Here is a 25,143-nt window from a genome sequence, read left to right as displayed (position 1 = left end):
ATGGACCCTCCCTCCATTTTACCTCCTTACCCTGTCGCTCGTAATGAGGCATCATATATCCTCTCACTCTGTGGGACACCAGAGCCACTGCCCCTTCTCCTGGATGCCCAGTCTTGTTTGGTGGGAGACCGTGAGGATGCCAGGACTCAGGGTTCCTGGCCCAAAGGGCCCTTGCTGCCTGTTGGGTTTTAGTTTGCAGTCCTGTGTGCTTCCCTCTCTTATGGCCACGTCCCTAGTTGTCAATAAAATATTTCCTGACCTCCTGGAAAAAAAAAAAAATCTAATGCTATCTCAGGGTAGATATTGTCAGAACGGAGTTGAATTGTTGGATACCTAGCTGGTGTCTGAGCACTGATTGGTGGTGTGGAGAAACTTCCCCACCCACATGTTGGCTTTCCATTGCTCACCTCAGTACCCATGCGTGGTACAGGCATAGCATACGCATATTTAATATATGATAATAATGTCTATGTATTTTATCCAAAATTACTTGTTTAGTAAACAATTCACTTAAGCACTTTACACATTTGGAAAATAGTTACTCTTCAGTAGGTATTTATGTTTCAACTGCATCCTAAAGGCAAACAATTCCTATGAATATCTATCAATTATTGATCTCTGTGAGCCTATTTTCTAAATATATAAAACATTGATAGCAAAGAAAGAGAAGAAAAGGAAGCAAACACAATGTCCCTTATTTTGAAACACCGAGTTGTATGCACGAAATTTTACCAGAGTGTTTCAAAGATTAGGAAAATATTACCTCTGGATCCATGGATGGATATTTTCGGCCTTTGCTCTTTCCAAGACATTTGGTCTTTCCTCCTTCCAGTAGTTGACACCAAAAGCCCTTTTGGGGATCAAACCTACAAAAGATCAAACATATACATGATTATAAAAATATAATGATCATAAATTGTATACAGAATTTTAAGTGAGAGAGCCTCACCAGTTGGATAAGGAAATGCACTTTGGTATGCCCATTGTTTCAATTTAATTTAGTTCAGTTCTACAAATATTCAATGAATTGATTTAAAAGTCTAATTGAGATTAAATAAGCTTTATGTTATTATATATTTTTTAATATTTCTACTGAATGAAAAAAGACCTGAAAATCTTTAATCCAATCTTAGACTGAAATTATTAACTTAAATTTCATATTTTACCTATTCATCTATAAAAGATCAAGGACCGATCATCAAAACTGCAACCCATATACACAGGACTTTTAAGATATTTATTTACTTATTAATATGATTTCCCTGTCAAAATATGTTAACAGATTTCTTTGAAATCATTCAATGGTATACATTAAAGTGACTGAATGTAATGTAAGTATACTTTTGTGAATGTAAACATGAATTAAAGCTTCTAATTTGGAAGAATACTATAGTTTTTCAAGTTCAAAATGTTTACACTTTTTAAGGAGGAAATTAAAATTTTAAAAATAGAATTTATTATATTTTTTTCAAACAACATGAGGCACAGGCCATGCAAGTGGTGAATGGAAGATTAGACAACTCTTCATTTCTTTTGTTGAAGGCAAATGATCCTATGGGATAATTCAGGTCCCTATACTCTTAAAGAAAATTCTAATGTTTTGCTCCTATGGCTGCACAAAGTTAAAAAAGAAAGGATGTGTGGCCTAATTATTTAAACTCAGATATATAAGAACTTTTGTTTAGGACTAACAAGATAGGAAAAATGGAAGAATAACTCAAATAAGAAGAGAAATTTTAAATTTATTGCTATGGGACTTGCTGCATGCATAAAACATCGAAAAGGTTTGCATTTTGTTGCTCAGCAGATGTTTTAGAAGGATGAAGCATAATTGACGGGGATGTAAAGTTAATTAGTTGCAGAATATTTTGTTGCCCTGGGCCCATTCCTATAATACGTGCACCTGCAATTTGCCTCTGCACATATGTGAACTCATTTAGGAGGGAGAGGGAACTTTTCTTCACAGTTCCCTGCCCAACCTATTTTTAGAGACCTGATCCTTGCAGTCCAGGTTGTCCTAGTACATGTTATCAATTAAAATTAAATACATCACTGGTTAAATGGATAAAAGGAAGACAAAGTCATTTCCAACCTGGACTTTTCAATCTACTCCTTGTCTATCACGGTCCTTTCTCTAGTTTTCATTAATTTCCCAAGAGGAAAAACAATTCAGCATGCTCTGCAAAATGAGATGGGGAAGTCGGCATAACTGTGCCCCTAAACAGCATTTTCTGCCTTAGGATGAGAATATTTAACTGCATTAAGGTAAAATACAGTTCTGGCAACAAAGCCAAGATATTTATACCCATGCTGAGAGCATCTCTTTTCCTCTCAGGTGTGTGGAGATCCCAGGATGGGCTGCAGTCTCTCCTTGTTTCCACAGCAGCTGTTGTGAGGCAGACCGTAATACAACTTGAGGAAGAAGGGCCATATTGAAAGTCAGATAGGGCTTTTAGATAGGGCTGTCATAGCTTTGACTCCACATTATTTTGCTGTCCTGGTTTCATTTATTGCATTGATGTTATATACTCTAACAGAGGGCATTTACTTTTTATAAGTTATATGAATTCATTGTTATGGTTTTATTTTAGTAGGCATGAAATTGTGAAATGAAGATGCAAAGCCTTTCTCAAATAACTATTGGACAACTTTGAGACAACAACGAATTGGTTGCCACACGACTTCTTTTATTACATTGAACATCACTACAGTTATTAATTTTTGTGATGTGAGACATATTAAAAACCATATATTTGGTACTTGTTTGTAATCTCTTCTTGAAAAGTATGATTTTACAGGTTTACTGAACCATAAGCAACTATTTGTAGTAAACAAGATAGAACCATTCCTTAAACTACCACAGGGAGGCAGGGAAAGACATGCTAACATCAATAACTATTAATGTAAAACGTATTCTAGGAAGCTTTGTCTACTTAATCAACAGGGGCATGCCTTGTATTGTTATTTCCATGTGTAGGTAAAAACTTCATTAGGGTTGTTTGAGTGGATCAGGAACAACCCAATCTTATTACTGCTTTTCCTGTCCTTCCATTACCCTCTCTAATTGTCTAATTGCTAATTCTAATCTGCTGTGACCTGGGAAATTATATAATCAGGCTTGTTAGAATTTTGTCTAAAATTTAATAGGCTTTGTATCAAGCCTTGTGAGGGAGTCAAGTACATGCCCTTTTAAAATATGTTTTGGCTCCTTGGAGGTTTTGATTGTTTATTGTGCTTCTTTACCTTCCCCCCCATCTTTAGTTACCCAAGTATATGGTTTTATTTTTCTAAGATGATTGCAACAATATCTCCCCTCCCATATTCTTTTCTGCAGAATGCTCTTGCCCCTCCCCGTCAAGAGGGGGAGGTCCATTGCCCTCACTATGGATTTGTATTGGCTTTAGTGACTTGGTTGTAACCAATAAAATGAGGTGAAGTGAAAAGGATGCTGTGCGACTTGCAAGACTAGGTCAGAGAACGCTATGGCTGTGCTGGATCACACCTCCTTAACATATCACTCCCTCTCAGAACACAGCCACTACACGGTCGAAAAGCCACACAAAGAGGTCTCATCCCATTGAGCTTAGCCTTTGGGCCATCTCAGTCTAAAAGCCAGAGATATGAGTGAAGAAGTGAAGAAGCCTCCAGAAGATTCCAGTCCCCAGACATTTGATTCATACCCAGATAGTCACATTTCCCCCCTTGTGTCCCCAGGTTTTATGAGCAGAGGCAAGCTGTTACGGCTGTGTCTTGTCTGAATTCCCAGCCCCCAGAATTTATCAGCATAATAAAATGGCTGTGGTAATATGCTGATGGGTTTGGGGATGGTCTGTCATGCAACAATAAATAACTGGAACATTGCATGTGATTACATTTGGTTAGACATAATTTAATAAATACAAAGTAATATGAATTTATCCTTTTTCCAATTCTACCCCAAATACTGGTCACTTTCACAGAATTAATGATGGTCATCAGCACTTCATTTCTAACCTGTGAATTACTTGGGGTCTTCCCAAATTTTTTTCACCTTTGTAACTTCAATTTCTAGGACAATTTTTTCAGAGTAGGTGTCTAAAAAATTTACTTAACCAAACTTATATTGGGAAAAAGCCCACCAAGAAGGGAGTTTGTGATATATAAAATGCCTATAGGATAACACTTTGCAAAATAAAGTATCTGTGGTATTCTAAAGGAAGACTCTACATGAATAATAAGGATACTCCTTTGACTGCTTTTGAGTAGCATAATGATGTATAAATTCATAGCTAGTATTAACGATGCTATATACACACCTACCAGTGATAATTTATGATGGCAAATAATGGAAATGTAATCAAGCATGAGAATAGACTCACGTTAGTGCTTCAGAATAATTATAATGAGGTGTAACTCCCAGAAACTTCTGGACTTCATCCATCACAGTAGCTGGGTCAGATCTCAGCTGCTGTCCATCAATAATTAGCAACTATAAAGTCAAAAATAGTCACTTTGTGAAGAACAAGACTAAATTAAATAGACTGAACTGCCTCACTTGATCTGGTATGACATTAATCAGTTAGGTCAGTGTGAATAGGAAGAAAATATGCATTACTTAGGATACATTTTAATGTTTACTATTGTGTCCTTCCAAATAAACAACAGTTGAAGTTTGCCATTGGCATTGTTTATAACCCTTAACTAACTTGATTGTAAATCAGAAATAAACACAGAAACTCTCTTGATTTAGTAGTTCAGGAGAAACTCAATTTTCCATCTGTCATGTAATCAGATAATTATCCAGCCTATGGAATCCCATGAGCTAACCTTGGAGCCAAAGACTTAGAAATGGCATTCAGATGAAAATTACTTATCTATTTTCCTTATAAACCATGACAAAGAACTCAGGTTTTAATCATGACCTGATCTGGAGTAAAGAATATAAATAGTATGAATGTTTCCTCAAATCCTTACCTCTTGTTCTATCCCACACTCCTGGAGCTGTTACATCATTTTCCATTTTGACAGTCTAATGTGTGACCTCTTCCTCTCTAAGAGCCCTAGAGGACAGATGTCAGACTATCTGCATGTGGTGTTCCATAAAGGTATTGTCTAAATGGCTGTTCTATGAGTAGTTGAGTTACTACTTATGGATCACATGGTGTCTCCCGTGTGAGGACTCAGCACTCTGGGACCAGCTACTACCCAAAAGAAGATCCCAAGAATATGTTTTACAGCCACTTAACATTTTAACATTATTATTGACATTAAAAATGTAAAAAATCCACATATCTTCTTTAGGTATGATTGTCTTATTATGAATTGTCTGTGGCAATGTTATTTCTTATTTTCTGTTTGTCAAGTGCAATACAGCCAAGGTATATTAAACAGAAGAAATTAATTTTAGGACCTTACCTGAGAAGTAGCAAAGTAAGTTAGCCATCTTTCTATGTGGACTGCATACCATCCAGGTACTAGGCATTTCCTTTGTAAAGTTTTTAGGTCAGATGGGGCCCAATGTCCGGTTGTGATAACTTCATAGAAATTAAACCTCAGGGCAGCTGGATCTTCATGTGATCGTTGGTGCTTTAACAAGAAAGTCAATTGTAAATTTGGTGTTCTTTATGCATGCACGGTATGTGTGCATGTTTGTGTTTGATGTATGTACGTGGGTGTGTCTTTTATTTCCAAAAAGTAATGAAAATGATAAATTAATTTTAGAATGAAAAAATAAAGAGTGCATATATTAAAAGCCAGGCAATGGCATATTGCTTATTTAAAGTACAAGCCTTCCATGTATATCAAGTGGTATGCACATAAGCCTGTGGTTGACTTTGCGTTTACATACAAGGCGAGAGACAGAGTACAGGATTTTCTTCATGGGTCTGATTAAAAGTGAATAGATATTGGGGACTAGACAAATCAAGCCCAGTGAAAAGAGATTTAGATTGGCAAGAGCAGATTCATATATTACTCTGCTCATTGTCTCATCATAGTTATTCCTACAGGTTCTGACATTTCCCCAATATCCCTCTGTGGCAGAGGCTATGAGCATAGAGAAAGTGGATGTGTATTCCTAATACTTGTTTAGGTGTCATAAAGATGTTGGTGTTGCCCAAAGTCCTTTCCTTTTGCTCTCCCAAGAATTTCCATCTATCTGTGCTAATTTACTAGTACTGATCCACTACTACTTTTCAGTACCAAATCTCTGAGTCTTTCATACCAAACCATCAATAGTCAAGCTCAAGAGCCCAATACAATAAGAGATTTTGCAGTCAATACAATTTCATAAGCATTCACTAAGCTCCTTACCAGAACAAAAAACTGCTATAGATTCTGGAGATAGAAAGATACAAGCAAAATGTAATCTCTATCTTCAAAGAAATAAAAATTTTCTATGGGAGGCAATAGATTAACAGACTATAATAAAGTCAGATATTTGACTAGAGTCATATATATTGCTTTGGTAGCCAGACCAATAGGTGATCAATTCTGAATGAAAGATGATAGGATCTTTTTTTTTTTTTAAATATTTTATTTATTTGACAGAGAGAGAGAGAGCGAGAGCAGGAACACAAGCAGGGGGTGTGGGAGAGGGAGAAGCAGGCTTCCCGCCGAGCAGGGAGCCTGACGTGGGACTCGATCCCTGGACTCCGGGATCATGACCTGAGCCGAAGGCAGACGCTTAACGACTGAGCCACCCAGGCACCCGATGATAGGATCTTTTTAAGTGGTTGAAAATTTTGAGCTAAAATGTAATAACAGAGATTTTTATAAGTCAAAAAAATAAACATAGAAACTAAGAGAAATTGATCTCTTAAGTTTGAGTGAAAGTGTGTGAATTGTGGGAATGGATGAATTGATTTTGCAAGATATCTAAAAGTTTAACATAAAGAAAATTAACTACAGGATGAGGATGGGAGTGTATTAGGACTTGATGTAATTGTGTAACCGCAGTTCATCTATGTGAGTTAGAAAAATGAAAAAAGTAAAGATGAGTAAGAAGTGGTTAAACAGTAACCAGTGAGTGGTAGATTGGTGGAATAAAACTTTTGAAGGCCTCTCATTATTTTATATTTATTGACATTCTTATATGTATATGCATTATGCTGAGTACATAGAGACTACATAATACATTGAATTAATACTATGTGTAGAAACTACATAACTTGAATAAAGGAATCTAAAAATACTATGTGCATATTAATATGTTAATGCTAAAATTTCTATTTTAAGCAGTGATAATATGGAACTGTACTTAATCTTCTCTACATTGATTTATAAAAGTTTAACACCAACTTTTCTTTATATTCCTGCAAGTAGAAGATTAGCATAAAAATATGACCAGAAGTCACAAAGGGACATATTTTATGGAAAAAATAGCACTATAGCTTCTTTGTGAGGCCCATTTTAAAAATGTGGGATAGAAATTATAGTGGCAGGTGACATTTGTAGGAGTTTCTGAATTATACCTGCTGAGCTTTGGATTTATGGTATTTACTGAATAGACAGGCCTAGCTAAGTAATAGGCTGTATTATTTTGAAATGTGGAGCAGTTTGGGGACCCTACTCTTAGCAATATGGCAATAAAAATATCAGGAAAAATAATTCCTTTCAAACATGTATGTTCAAAGAGTTTACTTGAAGAAGCAGGCACAGATTCTCTTTTATTTAAATAGTTTAATCTATGTGAGAAAAGATTCATATAAATTTGTTCTATGTTTTCTGCTAGGAAATGTGCAACATTTGACCCCAAGTACTTATATTCAACATTTTTAATGAAGGCTTAATATTTCAATGCTTTTGTTACTTTTTTTTTAAAGTAAATTTATGTTGCTTTGCAATATGAATTTTCATAAAGTGAGAAAGGCACATTTTTCTATCTTGAGGGAGACAGTGACTCATGGATTCTAATAACACTTGGATCTTACTCCCAATCCGGGTGTTCTCCTAGGATCCCTGACCTCTTGTAATCCCAATGTACAGGGTCACATTTTTCTGTCCATTATTATTTGTTCTTGGCCATAAATGTTTATTGAAGAAAGTCAAGAAAAAGTATGAATAAAAAAATAAAGAATGGGTAAAAAATAAATGAAAAAAAGTAATAAAAAATAAAAATTTCTCGTATGCTCTTTAAAAATTCCCTTTTAGTCCTTTTTTTTGGGCATTAATTTATATGTGCATTAAACATACACATACACAAATGCACTCATATCATGGGATTTTAGTACATGTACATTATTACCACCACAAATTCAGGATAACCTTTAATTAGGCTTTTACTGCTGTAGGCAATTTTACATTTTTGTGGTCAACTTTATCTCACCCCTGTACAAAGATTTCACACTGCCTTTTTTCTCTCCTCAAACTGCCATTGCCCAAATTATCCCCCTCTTTTTCATCAGATTAACTCATTCTCAACTTTCCAAAGGAAGGAGAGACCATTGGAATCACTTCAATTTCTCTATCTCAGACCTTCAGATTAAGTTTTAATGGAAGGATTCTTAACCAGAGCCCTACTGATATAATTCAGAGGGTCTATCAATTTGGATCTGAACAACAACAAAAAAATAGTCTTTTTATTTTCAGTAACTTTTAAATGAAATTTTGCATGTATTATACCAGTAAAAATCAGCTCTTTTTGTATCACAATACAGGTGTTTCAGATATATCAAAATGCTGTTCATGCTCAATCCTGCTTCAACATTACAGCAGTATTGGTCCCACCATTAGATCTGGCCATTTAATTCTTTTTTTTTTTTAATTTTAATTTTAATTTTTTTTTTTTTAAAGATTTTATTTATTTATTTGAGAGAGAGAGAATGAGAGACAGAGAGCATGAGAGGGAGGAGGGTCAGAGGGAGAAGCAGACTCCCTGCCGAGCAGGGAGCCCGATGCGGGACTCGATCCCGGGACTCCGGGATCATGACCTGAGCTGAAGGCAGCCGCTTAACCAACTGAGCCACCCAGGCGCCCCCTGGCCATTTAATTCTTAAATAAATAAAGATTTTTTACTGATTTAAAAATTACTTTGATAATTATATTTTTAAAAAGTTGTTTCTTTGTAATTCTACGTAGTTTTATGCTTTTCAAACGTGTTTCTGAAATGGGACCCATAGACTCCAGCAGCTTGCCAGGAGGCTCCCTGCACCAGAAGAGTGAAGTCTGGAAATGGATGCTTCCCTCCCATCTAAGTTATTTCCTATAGTCATCTCTTCCTAGCTCCTCAGGATCCTCATGGGACTGATACCCAAATTTCTCTCCTGGGCCTTAAACATCTCTCCTTTTTTTTGGGAAACATCTCATGATTCAAATCACTATCACCATAGAGCACAGTTTCCTTGAACCCACTTTAACTTCTCTGTAACAAGCCTGTGTCTTGTTTTTCCCCTTTGAAATCTCACATTTTTTTTTTTTCTTCTTCCCACTTAGTTTCTCCTCCACCAAATCCATCTGGTTTTGCTCTTTTCATTGTCTCACTAAAGGTTCCACTTCTCTCAATGTCTTTCAACTCAGTGAAAATAATGCAGGCCTTGTTTGGTCCAACTGTCTAATTTCTTAGCAGCCCTTTGACACTTGTCACCTCCTCCATTTGGTAGTACTCGGTCCCCTTGTATTCAGTGTCATCACACTCCTGGATTTTCTTCTACTCCTCTGGCTGTGTTCTCTTGTCTCCCTGGCTGCCTCATTGTTCTCTATACTTTGTTTCTCTAAACTCTCTCCTTAGGCAGTCTCCCCATGTTTGTGGCTTTTTGCCTCTGACTCACACATTTCTGTCTCCAGCTCCGACCTCTCCCCAGAGTGCCTGCTGACTCTACTGTTCGTCTCCGTATGACAGTGATTCCGGACCTCATGGTTACCACCTGTGTCACATCTTTAGCACCCCTCCCCCCAACCAGTCCTGTTTCCTTCTTCAGTGCTTCTATTTTTATGGGAATCTATACTTGTCATCCAGTTGTCCACATCGGAAATTTGGTTCATCCTTGACAGTGTTTCCTCGCCAGGTCCTGTTGGTTTTAATCCCTACATGTCCCTTGATACTTTATACTTCACTCAGTCTGTTCTCACTCTCACTGTCAATGCTGCCTCTATTTCTTACCTGCCTCTAAAAGGAAATCTGGTAGTCACACACTGGCTTAACTCTTCAAAGGCTTTCAGTTGCTTGGAGAATGGCAGCCACATGGTTCCCCCTCCTGAGTTCTGTCCCCTGTGTACGTCTCAGACTGATCTCCCACAGGTCACCTCAGGTTTTGCTCTCTAGCCACATGGAAGTTTCCTTAGTTCTGTAAATGTGCTAAGGTTCCTTGCACCCAGGGGACCGCATATACTTTTCCCTCTCCCCGACTCTCCTTCTACCCCACATTTTTTGACTAGTACTGGGATGTATAAAGGGATAAATATTTGTCCATCCCTTTGAAGTTTCTGACTGATTCCAGAAGAGGATCCATAGCACAACAGGACCCTTACAAAACTATTTTGATAATTATTGCCAAATTCGTCTTCAGAAAAGATCTCCATCTATATTGCAACATTTGAATATCTTTACCATCACGCCCTTGCCAGCAAGGAGAATAAACATTACAATTTTTGTCAAATGATATTCAAAAAGAATATCATTTTGATTTATATTTTGTGGCTTCCTAATTAGGTTGATCATTGTTCATATAAATTGCTGAGCAGTTACATTTGTGGGTGTCTTTGTGCATGTGAAATGTCTATCTATGTGTTTTGTTCATTTGCTCATTTTTCTACTGAGATATTATATTTTTTTATTTTTACCAATTTACAGAAACTTTTTTTTTTTTTACAAATTAAGGGTACTAAACCATTTACCATGTATTATTAAAGATGCTCTACTTAGATATGTACTTTTATTTTAATTCTGACAGACTAATATTTTACATTATACTGTCTATTCAATCTATTAATCTTTTATGTCTGATGTTTTCTATTACTTTATGCTTGAAATTCCTTGCCCAACTTCACACGAATCAAATATTCAGCTTTTATCACTTGTAATTTCTTTTCTTTTCCTTTCTTTTTTTTGGAGGGCGTTAGCTCTGTAACATTTGACTGTTGAATACATCTGGACATCTAGACTTTATTTTGGTATTTACCATTGCTTACATTTAAGCTATGGCCAAATGTTTTTAAAAGTATTTTTTACTGCTTCATACCTGGTACCAAGAGTATGCCCGGTCTGAGGGGTCAATGAGGATGGTGATGATCTTGGCTTTGGGGACCAGAGATGCAGCTCGCTTGGGAGCTTCTTCTGAATGGAAGTAATTAGCACTCTTTTCAAATAGAAAGTCACTTGTAATGTTGGATGGAGTAGGAAAAAAGTCCATATACCTGAAGGCAGAGAAAAACAATCAGAGATTTAAGTTTTTCTTCAACATGCTATGGCTATTAAATATTTGAACATTTTTACATTCATTTATATTGATGTCTACTTATTAGTGTCATAATAGTTGAAATCATGGCTATGCTATATACTTTGGCAGTAAGACAATCTGAAGTATTACTGTTTTAATGAACTATGTAGGGCAGGGGAAAGGGAGATGAAATAGGTGGATTGTTAAGAACAGAGGGAAAATCTTTTAGATTTCAGATGATGATCTCTGCTATCATAAGCCAAATCCAGAAAAATTAAGTTTACCCTTGGCAAAAAGCAAATTACAAAGTATTGCCTAGTAAATATTTTAAAATAGTAAATTCTTGTTTGGAAACTTGAATGCAAAATTTTTAATTTGAGATGAAAGTGCACAAGAGAGGAGGATGTAAGTCAGAAGAGCTATAAAATCCTAAGCAGAGTAGGGCATAGCTGCTCTCCTCCTTTTTAGCTTCTGCATAATTTGTTGTATGTGTAGCAATGTGAACACATTATAGTCTATCTAGAGTCATTAAGAGGATATTTCCTGCCAGTTGATCCTGTGGTGCCTTGGTAGGTTCACTCCTCCATATGCTGTCGGAACATTCCTCTGTGTGTAGATTATGGAATCAATATGTTCGGAGGTTAACTCAGTGCAAGGCTTTAATTATGTGTGTAATCCTCCTTACAGCTCATCACTTCTCTAACCCTCAAATGTTCTAGAAATAAATAATGAGAGCAATTAAGAATTCATATAAGACACTTATTTTCCTCTTTGACATTTGTTATTATGTTTCCCAAATGTGAAGTGGTGAAAAGCCTCATCTATATTCCTGCTTAACAATTTGTGTTCCATTTGAGCTCAGAGATAAGAAAAAATTGCTGTTCTGCTTTTAGTAACTTGCATGCACTTCCAAAATTCATTTAGTCTTTTTAAAGTAAGGTAGAATAGTCATATCTTAGATGCAGAGTGGGCACATCTCTACCGGTGATAGGAAGCCAGATCTGCTTACCGGCATTGCCCCTCCCCTACTCTAGCCCTAGCTGGGTCTAAACAGAACAGGCCTCTTGTTGAGGACAGGCTCATATGTGGTGTTGACATAAAGTTACACACTGCAGAGTTATGCATTTAGGGGAATTTTCCCTGGAGGAGATTTGCCTTATATAACTGGAAGTTGGAATCAGTGTGATAGTTTCTTAGAAAATTGGAATAAAGCTAGAAAAAAGCCCCAGAGTAAAGACCAGTTCTAATATCAGGTTTATTCTATTTCAGTTTAGGGAAAATATTGTGATTTTAAAATTTTTCATAATTTATTAAATGCAAAGTAGTATTCCTTTTATGCATGTGCACGGCTGGCATTAATACGGTTTTGGAAATGCTATGTTATTATTTGCATGACAAATATCAGCTTATCTTATACAACATTTTATAGTCTATGTGGTTAATGAAGATACATGTCACAGAGTATAAAATAACTTATTTATTTGTTTCCTCAAGAATCATTTGTGAAGACTAATTATGTAGTTAAAAAAAAATTCTAGGCGCAGTAAAATAATAATATGCTTAAGCAGAATTTTAAATTTCCTTATGAATAATTCTGAAAAAAATTCCATAATCTTCTTTATTCAATCATATTAATTTACCAGAAAAATATTATCATTATTGCACTGTCCAAATCAAATTATAGGCAACACTGATTAAACATATCATTGTTATAAATTAATTTCTAATTCACTATGGTAGAATTGAGCATAACAAATTTATGCTGTAATTATGTAGATGCCACACATACATCTATAATCGCTCTGCTGTGATTGAGCATGTGTTAATAATGGTCTTTATTTTTCGTTATTTTCCTTACCAATCGATTCCCTTGTGGTAGTTGTTGCCATTAAAGAATTGAACTTCTTCAAATGTTTTGGGACTGGGAAGATTGCTGATGATGGAAGGGTGCATAAGAAGGAATAAATAAAGTGCAGTTGTTCCTATAGCAAAAAAGGAGGCAAAGGGTTATATATGGCAACAAAAGAAGAGACAAATACTATTTTAGCAAAATTTTTGCTCAAAAAGTAATATCCAGAAGACCAAATTTTCTGGTATTAAAATGATTTCCTTAAGGGACTCCTGGGTGGCTCTGTCGGTTAAGCGTCTGCCTTCGGCTCAGGTCATGATCCCAGGGTCCTGGGATCCAGCCCCATGTAGGGCTCCCTGCTCAGCGGGGAGTCTGCTTCTTCCTCTGCCTCTATCCTTCCCCCCCCAGTCCTCCTGCTCATGCTCTCATTCTCTCTCTCTCTCAGTGTCTCAAATAAGTAAAACCTTTAAAAAAATGATTTCCTTAAAATCAATTAGGTGCATTTCATGTGGCAACAATCTAAGTTTTCTTTTGTTAGTCTTCATGATTCCATTTACCTAAACATCTGATTTAATATTAGTACATAGGCAAAGTGAAGCAGACTGATGATACAGCTCTTTTCCTCTCTGATTTTTTTTTTTTACATTTTTTTCTGTTTGATATGCAATACCTATTCTCCTGTTTATAGGGTGACACAGAGTTTCTGCTTTAAATTATTTTACTTGAGGTAAAAATCAGTTTATTTGAAGAAAAATATGAAATAAGATACCACAGGAGATGTATAACATACAAAAAATGCAAAAAACACATAGGTGGTTGTACAAAGGTAAGACAAAACTGGGCATCTGAAGGGGATGATACTGTGCTTTAAGCTGGGAGAGAACTTCAGAAACTGGTGGTTCAATTTCCCTCTGGGAGTCAGGTGAGTGGCTAAAGCATCAAGGGCATCCAGCACTATACCTGAACCTGGTAGATCTCAATATTATATTCAAATCAATTAAATTAAATCAAACTATTCAACACATGCTGACTGGTGCTACTCTATGTGAGTCCCTGGTGATAATTTTTTTTTTTTTTTCCCTGGTGAGAACTCTTGAGAAGAACTCTTCCCTGGCCTTGATCATCTTAAAGTGTATGTGTGGACTTGGGTCAAGTAAACAGGTAATTGCAACATAGTGAGACAGTTTCCATAGTGAGAGAAGACCAGAGTGCTTTTCTAACACATGAGAGAATGGGTGACTTAGACTTGAGAAGTCAGCGAAAGCTTCCAAAAGGAAGCATTTTCTCAGCTTGTACCTTAAAAATTTAAGTGTTCCCAGTAAGGTTGAAAGAGGAGGGCAGGAATCTGGAAAGATGACCACTTGAATGTCCTACCTGGCTAAATGAGGCAATCTGATCTGATAAACTGAAGCACTAGGCTGGACAGACTGGCTGATAGAACCCACAGAGCGTACACATCACAGAAAGCTCAGATGTAATCTCTGACCCTTGTTTCTGTTTGAGTTGGGCCAGAGACTGAGGGCCACGGCAGAAAGAATCATGGAGTGACTGGGTTTTCATAGTTCTCGTGAATCAAAATTTCCCTTCTGGAAAAGATCCCTTTTGTAACACATTGGACCCAGGAGGGTTAGTTGGATTTCCTAGCCCTAGCAGAGTTGGAGATGAGCTACACAGGTGGGCTGGTAGGACAGTTACAATTGCAGCTAGGGATCTGGAAGACGAGCAGATCATCAGAGAATTGGCATTTTATTCCAACGTATCTTAAGCTCATAGGAGCAAAGGCTACTGTGCTTTAAGTATTAATGAGATGACCACCTGATTGGATCTTCACAGCTTTACGTGACCACCAAGACTGAGTAGGGGCATGAGTAGTTAAAGGAAAGTGATAACAGATCTAAGGGGACCAACACCTTGGACAGAAGAAAGGTGAAAGGAATACAGAATAGGTGGCTCCTAGTGAAACGGGAGGGTAAAAATTAATAAATGCCCTTAGAAATTTAATTACTAATTAAAAGCAACTTTTAATTATTTTTATTTTTTTTAAGATTTATTTATTTATTTTAGAGAGAGAGCACAAGTGAGCACAGGGTTAGGGGCAGAGGAACAGGGAGAGAGAGAGAATCTCAAGCAGATTCCCATCCTGAGTGCAGAGCCCACCTAGGGCTCCATCTCAGGACCCTGAGATCATGACCTGAGCCAAAACCAAGAGTCAGACACTTAACCGACTGAGCCACCCAGGCGCCCCAAAACAACTTTTAAAAATTAACAAAAATAGGGGCGCCTGGGTGGCTCAGTAGGTTAAGCATCTGCCTTCGGCTCAGGTCATGATCCGGGAGTACTAGGATCGAGCCCCACATCGGGCTCTCTGCTCAGCAGGGAGGCTGCTTCTCCCTCTGCCCCTCACCTTGTTTGTGTTCTCTCTCTCTCTCTCAAATAAATAAATAGAATCTTAAAAAAGATAAAATAAAAATTAGCAAAAATGGAATCAAATCATATAAACTCAATTTAAAAATTAAAGGAGTCAGAACTAGTTAGGAACTGAATTAGAGGCCCAAAGGACCAGGCAGAACTGTCTCAGACACACTGAAAAACACAGACATAAAATTATGAGGGGCAATGGAGTCCTCAAGAACTGATCTGAAATGCTCCTGAAAATAACAGTTCAAAAAGGAAAAACTATGAGAGGAGGAACAAAAATGTTCCAGGGAGGGGTGCCTGGGTGGCTCAGTCATTAAGCGTCTGCCTTCGGCTCAGGTCATGATCCCGGGGTCCTGGGATCGAGCCCCGCATTGGGCTCCCTGCTGGGCGGGAAGCCCGCTTCTCCCTCTCCCAGCCCCCTGCTTGTGTTCCGTCTCTCGCTGTGTGTCTCTGTCTGTCAAATAAATAAATAAAATCTTAAAAAAGAAAATGTTCCAGGGAGAAGAAATAAATTAGAGTACTGTATAGTAGTATTTGGAAGGGAGCAGGGAATTCAGGAGGGTTCTTTCTATATACCTTCTAGGATGGGACCTACATAAAAATGTTTAACTGATGATGGGAATGGTGTGTGTGTGTGCATGTGTGCACATGCGTGAGAAAGAGAGAGAGAGCGAGAGAGCGAGATTTGAGACACACAAGAGAGCTGAGAATATTGATAGTTTAATATCCCTGAGATGTTGAGACTGGATGGATCCAGGGTACAGATAAAGGAATATTTTTGAATTATTGCTGCATATCGCAAAATAAATACTTTATAATCTCACTCAGTAGCACGTACACATGTTTAATCACCCTGATGGTCACAGATTTATACCAGATCTCCCCAGGGTTACATAAAGTCAAAGGCACAGCACCTTCATACCACCGAGAGCAGGAGGGACTTCGAGGAGGAGGAGGAGGGAGAAAGGACAGGAAGGAAGGAGAAAGCCCTTTCAATTGGGGACAGTAGGTATGTGGCTTGACATTCATATAATCAGTCATAGAACCTGGGCCCACTGCCCAAAAATGTGTATTTATTTTATTAGCACCTGTATTTTCATCTATTACTGACATTTGTTTTTTTTTTTTTTTAAAGATTTTATTTATTTATTCATGAGAGACAGAGAGAGAGAGAGAGGCAGAGGGAGAAGCAGCCTCCCAAGGAGCAGGGAGCCCGATGCGGGGCTTGATCCCAGGACCCTGGGATCATGACCTGAGCCGAAGGCAGACACTCAACCATCTGAGCCACCCAGGCGCCCCTGACATTTGTTTTTATCCAATGCCTTTGATATAAATATTTTGTGGAAGAAGTAAAAAAGACCTCATCCCTGACAGTACTCTCAGAGAAACTGCATTCTATCTTATATACAATCTTGTTTTTAGTTTTACCAGAGTAAGCCAATCAAATCATGAGAAAATAATATTGACAATGGGGACACTGATTTTCTGAGAGAGGTAAGGCCAACAAGTTATGCTTTTAGTATTATTGTGCTAGGGGTGCCTGGGTGGCTCAGTCAGTGAATCGTCTGCCTTCAGCTCAGGTCCTGATCTGGGGTCCTGGGATCGAGCTCAGTGGGGAGTCTGCTTCTCTCTCTCCCTCACCCTCCGCCCCTCTCCCCGCTTGCACTCTCTCTCTCTCTCAAATAAATAGATAAAATCTTAAAAAAAAAAAAAAGAATTATTGTGCTAAATTTAACCCTTTTGGAAATCCCCTCCTAACCTGGTAATATCAAAATTTGACCTGGAATCATGAAAGATGCCTACCTGTCCTAAGGATCCTAGTAGGACTTAGATTTAAGCTTTGAGTGCCATAAACCCAGGCCTACCCTGCTCTCTGCCTGGCCTCATTCACTGCCCCACTATCAGCTGACAGGAATTCCTTCCAGGATTCAGCAACGGACAAGTGGGACAGCGGTTCCTTCCATTCGCACCTCACAACAATTGAGAAAATAGGGCTTTGAGGACTACTTTTATATCTCATGTTTATTGCAAAGGATGTGTAGGCCATGTTTAAGTTGTTTAAAGACAACTTCGCTTTGAAGACCAGATTCTTAGCAATTGCTGTGTCCAGGAAATTTACAGCTCTGACAGCAGTGGGAATTTTGCCAACTAAAGCAATAAGGAGAACAAAAGAAGACTTTAGACTTCTATGATTGAACAGATTTTAAGAATTATCACAACCGTTTTCACATTAGAATAGCATTTGCACAGCATATAAAATATTATTATCATCCAATTCCTTTATTTTAACTTGTTTGTTTGTTTGTTTGCCTTGGGGATGCCAAAAGCCGCTGAAAACTCGGTTATTTCCATACTGGTAGGTCAAATATTAAAATCTAAAGGTGTAAGTTATTGTCTTTATAAATACAAACAACAAGGAGGAAAACTAGATTTATACTTACTAACCTGTAGTTTTCTAGCAGAACTAAGAAGTAATAATATTCAATGACAAATGATAAAAGATATGACTTTAAATTAAATTTTTAGCATAATTTTACAACACAAGAATGTTTTCTTTCTTTAGTAGTCTTTCCAGAGTTAGCACTGCTATAAGAGAGTTGGTAGAAGATTAATGCACATTTTAAACAACAACAACACAAGTGATATATCTGAAAATACGTGCTGATTTTTTTCCCCTCCCTGCACATGTGTAACTTACTGTTGTAATACAATTTATATTCCTGAAGGAAGAAAAGATTTCAACAACCAATATCTAATAGTCTGGAAATTTTGCCCACAACATTTAAAATGATCTACTTGCTTGTATTACAAATATCTTCATCTGGGCCAGGCTTATTTATTGTGACTGTTTGTTTTGTGTTATGGTTTGTGCACTCACTGATGAAAATGCTTCTGGTCAAAGTAGTGAATTCAAAATACAGCAACTCAATAAAAACTTTAATTAATCAGAACATGAGCAAAGTGTATAAAACTGTCATATGCTGAAGAAAGTATAAAATATTCTAATTGAAAGTGTCATCTCATTGGTGAAATACTTTCACTCCTTTTACTGCAGTCTTATACACTTGTCCTTCAGCATATGAGAAAATACTAAGGGAAAAATGCCTGATGAACCTCAGGTGTATCAGGAAATAAGTCCAAACCATATTTATACTTAATAATTATTTTTAAAAAACAAATCACACATGTGGAATATTTGAAAGTAATAATGGCAATAGCTCTGAAAAAAATCAATTCAAGGCTGATATACAGTGCAAAATAGTTTAAATCAAGCCAAGTGCTTGCTTTATAACTTAATTTAGGAGATAATTAAGGCAAAGATACAAAAAAGTAGGGATTAAAAATCAGACACTGCAACTGTGGTACATTAACACAAAGCTGTCAAAAACTGGACATCTGTTGAACAGCTTTAAAATCTATGGTTAAAATTTAGTCCTTAAGTCTAATTAATAGGCAGCCTTAGGGTCCCTTTGAGGATCATAGCATAAAGATGATCCACAGGGATGAAGAACAATTCAAATAATGAACTTGGATGGATATCTAGATATCTCACAAAGTGAGACCTAATCCAACTATACTGTATGACAGTATGTTTCATGACAAAAAGGAAAAAAAAAAAGAAAAAGAATCAGACAGCACAGTTGGCTATTCCTACCTGTTTTTTGTGGCCCGATGACAAGGAATTTTGGCAAGTGGTCACAAGTTTTCTCTCTGGACCAAATGTCTTTGTGCCGTTTATCATCGCATGGATTCTGCAGAAAGGAAGAATAATAAATCTTATTGTGTAATGAACCTCTGGCTGTGTAATGTAAAAATTGTTCAAAGGACAGGATCAAAATCTTGCCTGATACCCTAGAACTAGGAGCTAGACCCTGTTCTGGTTCTGGTTCTCTGATTTCCAAACTGTTTCCTTATACAATGGCACCTTCCTTCCTTTCCTAGCCCCAAGGCTAGAACTCAGCATCAAGTTGATCTTGCTGTTATCCTCTTCTGCAACTTGACCAGGTTCTAAGTGCTGGGATTCCACTCCATCTCTGGACTTACATTTCATGTCTGTATATCTGAGCCTTCACTTAACTTCATTTGACCATAGTTTCTCAGATATCTGAGCTCTGCCCTAATCTTTCCTATTTCTTTTTCCCTAGAGGCTGAAGGGCCATCCTTGAACTCCACACTTGGCCAACTTTTCCCTTCCTTTTTACACTATGCACTGTTCTGTGCTGATCCAGCAAATCCTAATGTTTGGCTATTCCTTATAAGCTGATGGCAAGTAGATAAGCATTTCTAGCCTATACCTCCATCCTGAGCTCTTAACCTATTTTTAAATTGCATTTGTATAATTGCTGTATAGATGTGGTGAGGAAATGCCAGACCCAACATATCCACAGGTCCAATTTTATCTCCATCTCAACCTTCTCCTGTTCCATTCTCTTTCCATTTCATTTAAGTGACCCACATTTATTATCTAAATCATGACACTTTTGAGAATTAAAAGGGCCATTAAATGAAAATAATACAATTTTTAAAATACTTATTGACTGACAAATTGATTTTATTAATAGTTAATCTAAATAATATATTAAAATCATTTTCATAAAATTCTGTCTAAAACCATATGTTAGGCATTAAAACAATTATAATTTTATTTTTATTATCCAAATATTAAAAATGACATACGATGACTAATCATTTATGTTTCATATTTATGTACTTTAATCAGTTCTTTAGTCACATCTTTTTCTAATACCACATCAGCAAAGTTCTACTAAAGAATGTTTTCAGTATGATCCTATTATGTTTTACTTTTCCATAAAATTGCCTGCAATCTCTTTCAAAGTTCCATTCATGATTAATAAATTTGAAAATGTTGATACTTTCAATGGACTCTTCTCTATAGACCACTACATTTTTAACTGGGGAAAAATATGCAATGTTGAGAAGTCTATGATTTTGCAGCACTTGTATTTGGCAAAATGGTCAAAAGTGTCAACATTGCATTCCAGCACAGAATATAAATTTGTCTAATTAAAAATAGGAGATCCATCAAGAAATGCTTACCACAGTTGAACTTCCAAAGTTCAATTAAAGAATGCCAAATTAAACCCTCTAGTTTATTTGAATTCTCATTACTTAATTTGTCTAGTCTCCTCCCTTCTTGCTTTGAAGCCTTTTTCTTTTAAGATGACAAAAGCACTAAGGGAAGAGAAAAATATTATGTAAATATATTTTTTCTCAAAATAATATTTTAATATTTTTCTCAAAAATCGTATTCAAAGCTGCTTTTCCTCAGGGTCATTATATAGACTGAAAGGGCCTAGATCATCTTGACATTCCACAGAACTTAACATTGGTTTACTATACTAATGATGTGATGTTAATTGTAGGTAACAAGTGTCAAGTATTCTGGCTGCCTTGGAAAGACACATGCACTCCAGAGGGTGAAAGAAAAGCCAGCAGAGTTTCAGGAGCCTACCACCTTTGGTGGTTTTTCAAGGTCCAGTGGTCTGGACCATGCCCAGACATCCCCACCAAAGCAAAGGTCTGTTCTTGTTCTTTGCAACTCCTACTACTAAGAAAGAAGCACAGGGCTTGATAGGCTTCTTTGGGTTTAGGAAGCCGCATTTTACTGCACTAGGGAATACTGCTCGGAGTCATTGACAGGGTGATGCATAAAATTGCTAGTTTTGAGTGGAATCCAGAACAAGAAAGAGTCCTGCAAAAGATAAGACTGAGGCAAAAGCAGCCCTCCCACTTGGCTCACATCTGGGCAGACCTATGGTACTTCGGCATCTGTGGTATAAAAGGATGGCAAATAGAGTTTTGGTCAAGCCCCGGAGGAGAAGCACGAAGTACACCCCCAAGGTTCTGCAGCAGGTGTGCCATTTGCAGCGGACCATCCCAACTAGTATCTACTCCTGTATGCTACAGAGCCCTAGAAGAGATAGTGTTTGCCATGAATTTTCAAAGTGATTGTGTGGCCGTAAGTGGTCATCATAAGCTGAATATTGGGTTGTACCCAGTAGCAGTTCATTGTAAGGTGGGAGTGGTATGTCTGGGATTGGTCTCAAGCAGATCCAAAGGCTACAAGTAACCTTATAAATGAGTGGCCCAGACCCTTCTGTCAACTATCACTGTTCACCAATATCTCTATATCAGCTCATTCCTACAGTTTCACTGAAGGCCCCCTATAATCTGCTGATGAAGGGGGGAAACTCAAGCTTGGTTTGCAGATAGGTTGAGTCATATGTTGGCAGAGGGCTAAGATAGACTGCTGTTGCACCACAGCCCCATTCAGAGAGGTTCCTAAAAACCAGTAGTTAAGGGAAAACTTCCAGTGAACAGAGTTCTGGGCAATGTTCCTGGTCATCTACTTTTTTGTGGATAGACTAATAGGGCAGTGTAAGAATATAGCAGATGAATAGGCAGTGGTGAATGGATTAGCCAAGGGACTAAAAGGGGCAGCATGAAAATATTAGGGCTAATAAGTTCTAGGAAAAAGGCATGTGGATGGACCCATGATAGTGATCAAAAAGTGTGAGGAACTTGTACTACACATTAATGTACACCTGAGGGTATTCAGTGTAGAAGCACTAAACAACCAAGTGGACAGAATGATTCAGCCAGTTCCCAATATTCCCACATACCACCTAACCTCTGTCTTTAGCCAACCCATTGCTGAAGTAATGGAGTAGCCATGATAGCAAGATGGAGGCCATTCATGGGCCTCCTTCTCCTAAGTCTGCTCTAGTTATAGCCACTGTTGAATATCTGACTTGTCAGTAACAGAGACCAGTTCTAAATCCCAGAAATAGCACTAGCCTACCACTTAGTAGAAAATTGATTATATTGGACATTTCCATTTTGAAAAGGGCACTGATTCATCCTGAGCCCCGCTCACACACATTCAGAGTATGACTTTGCCTTCTCTACTCACAGAAACTGTTTCCACTTCTCTTTCCTGTTTCACTTTTTCCCCTTATAGGTTTTTCTTGAGAGCATCTCTTCAATAAATCTTTTGGAACCAAATTTCTTATCTCAGACTTGATCCTAACGTATTTTCCATCCCCAGCTTCCATTGGAACAAGAGTGGAGTGCAATATAAAAAGACCAGTGATATATAAAGACAACTGCACTATGTGAGAATTTGCCTTGGAAAAAGTTAGGCTATATATCTTGGGTTTTTCTATGAATTCATCTGTAGAAACTGTGATAAAAGGAGTTAATTACAAGCCAATAAATTTCACATTTTTTAATTTATTTTGCATAATAATTGAAATTTTATTTTATTTTTACCAGTGTCTTTCTGTCATCATTTTATTTGGTATTTAATCTCAAATACTCAATAGTCTAGCTTCAGTTTAACTCTCTAGCCATAATTTTCACTATGGCAGACAAGGGTAATCTTTCTAGTCTCCTTTTCTTCCTTCAGTTATAGAACATTCCCTATTTTGCGTAGTCTGTAAGTTTCCAGCTAGAGACTGTATTTCACTCACTCTTTTGAATCAAACTTTCTTCATATGAATCATTTCAGTCCAAAGGAGAGAAAGCCAAAATGACGTCAAGTATCTTCTTAAGGATAAAACCACTCTCCCTGGATTTCCCCTTTCTGACTGACTGCTGGCTGTAAAATGGATACAATTACAGCAGGTGCCTTGGACTCAGAGATGTTTAACCACTGCCAACCGGGGGCCCTGGATGGCCATGTGGAAGAGAGCTGTCTAACTCTCCTAAATGGCCTGCCTGTTTTTAGACAGTTGTGTGAGTGAGAAATACGTGTCTATTTTATTTAGTCCATTTACTGTTTGGAATGTCATCATGATAGCAACATTGCCTGTACTCTAACTCAAGGTGTTTCAGAGCACTTGTCTGTGAGAAGGTAAAGAACCTGTGTCAGCATGTGAATTACTGAACTACTTACTTCAATAAGAACATCCTGCTATAAGAAAAAAAAGCAAAATTCCACCTGAAGCAGCCAGCATGCTCAGTGATATAGTTGGGTCACATGATGGCACAAACTTCCTATCTCATGGCAAATCAATAACAAACAATTCAAACCCATCCACGGACCACACTTTGAGTAGCACTGTTCTGAAGTGACAGTTGCCAACACCATACCCAAAAATAAACTCAAAATGGATTAAGAACCTAATATGAGTCCTGAAACCATAAAATTCCTAGAAGAGAAAAGGCAGTAATCTCTTTGGCTTTAGCAACATTTTCCTAGATATGTCCTCTCAGGCAAGGGAAACAAAAGCCAAAATAAATTAATAGGACTACACCAAAATAAAAAACCTTTGCACAGCAAAGGAAACCATCAACAAATGAAAAGGCAACCTACTGAATGGGAGAAGACATAGGCAAATGAAATATATGATAATGGGTTTATATTCAAAATATGTAAAGAACTTACACAACTCAACACCAAAAAAAAAAAAAGAAAAAAAGATCTGATTAAAAAATGGGCAGGGGGCCTGAACAGACACTTTTCCAAAGAAGACATACAGGTGGCCAACAGACACATGAAAAGGTGCTCAACATCACTCATCATCAGAGAAATGCAAATCAAGCCACAGTGAGATATCACCTCACACCTGTCAGAATGACTGGAATCAAAGACAAGAAATAACAAGTGTTGGTGTGGACATGGAGAAAAAGGAACCCTCGGGCACTGTTGGCAGTAATGTAAATTGGTTCAGCCACTGTAGAAAACAGTATAAAGGTCCTCAAAAAAGTAAGAATAGAAATACTGTGTGATCCAATAACTCCACCCTTGGATATTTACCCAAAGAAAACAAAAACACTAATTTGAAAAGATACATGCAGCTCTATGTTTACTGCAGAATTTTTATTTTTATTTATTTATTTGAGAGAGAGAATGAAAGAGAGCACATGAGAAGGGGAAGGGTCAGAGGGAGAAGCAGACTCCCTGCTGAGCAGGGAGCCCGATGCGGGACTTGATCCTGGGACTCCAGGATCATGACCTGAGCCGAAGGCAGTTGCTTAGCCAACTGAGCCACCCAGGCACCCTACTGCAGAATTTTTTAAGTAACCAAGATATGGAAGGAACCTGAGGGACCCTCGATAGATGAATGGATAGAGAATATGTGGCATATACATACAATGGAATATTACTCAGCCATAAGAAAGAATGAGATCTTGACATTTGTGACAACATGGATAGGCCTAGAGGGTATTATGCTAAGTGAAGTAAGTCAGACAAAGACAAATACCATATGATTTTGCTTATATGTGGAATCTAAAAAATAAAAGTGAACAAACAAGAAAGCAGAAACAGACCCATAAATACAGAGAAAGAACCGATGGTTGCCAGAGGGGAGAGGGCTGGAATAGTGGGAAAACTGTGTGAAAGGGAGCAAAAAGTACAGGCTTGCAGTGATGGAATGACTAAGTCACAGGAATAAAAGGTACAGCCTAGGGAATATAGTCAACGATATTGGTTTTTTTTTTTTTAAGATTTTATTTGACAGAGAGAGACACAGCAAGAGAGGGAACACAAGCAGG

At 37.4% G+C, this 25,143-nt stretch overlaps 1 protein-coding gene across 1 annotated transcript in view; it reads right to left on the bottom strand.

Annotated features, from left to right (window-relative positions):
* Positions 1 to 25,143, bottom strand: part of LOC102745096 (N-deacetylase and N-sulfotransferase 4) — a 232,821-nt gene that overhangs the window by 3,232 nt on the left and 204,446 nt on the right. The window contains exons 7-12 of the mRNA XM_081813069.1: positions 19,277 to 19,373; positions 13,213 to 13,336; positions 11,157 to 11,331; positions 5,395 to 5,565; positions 4,359 to 4,468; positions 764 to 866 (exon numbers count right to left, since the gene is read on the bottom strand). Of these exons, the coding sequence (XP_081669195.1) occupies positions 764 to 866; positions 4,359 to 4,468; positions 5,395 to 5,565; positions 11,157 to 11,331; positions 13,213 to 13,336; positions 19,277 to 19,373 (780 nt within the window). The remainder of the gene's footprint in view (positions 1 to 763; positions 867 to 4,358; positions 4,469 to 5,394; positions 5,566 to 11,156; positions 11,332 to 13,212; positions 13,337 to 19,276; positions 19,374 to 25,143) is intronic.

This window comes from Leptonychotes weddellii, chromosome 2, assembly GCF_054177405.1.
Source record: "Leptonychotes weddellii isolate Sample4059 chromosome 2, ASM5417740v2, whole genome shotgun sequence".
NCBI classification, from domain to species: domain Eukaryota; kingdom Metazoa; phylum Chordata; class Mammalia; order Carnivora; family Phocidae; genus Leptonychotes; species Leptonychotes weddellii.
This window is presented reverse-complemented; position numbering and strand designations above follow the sequence as displayed.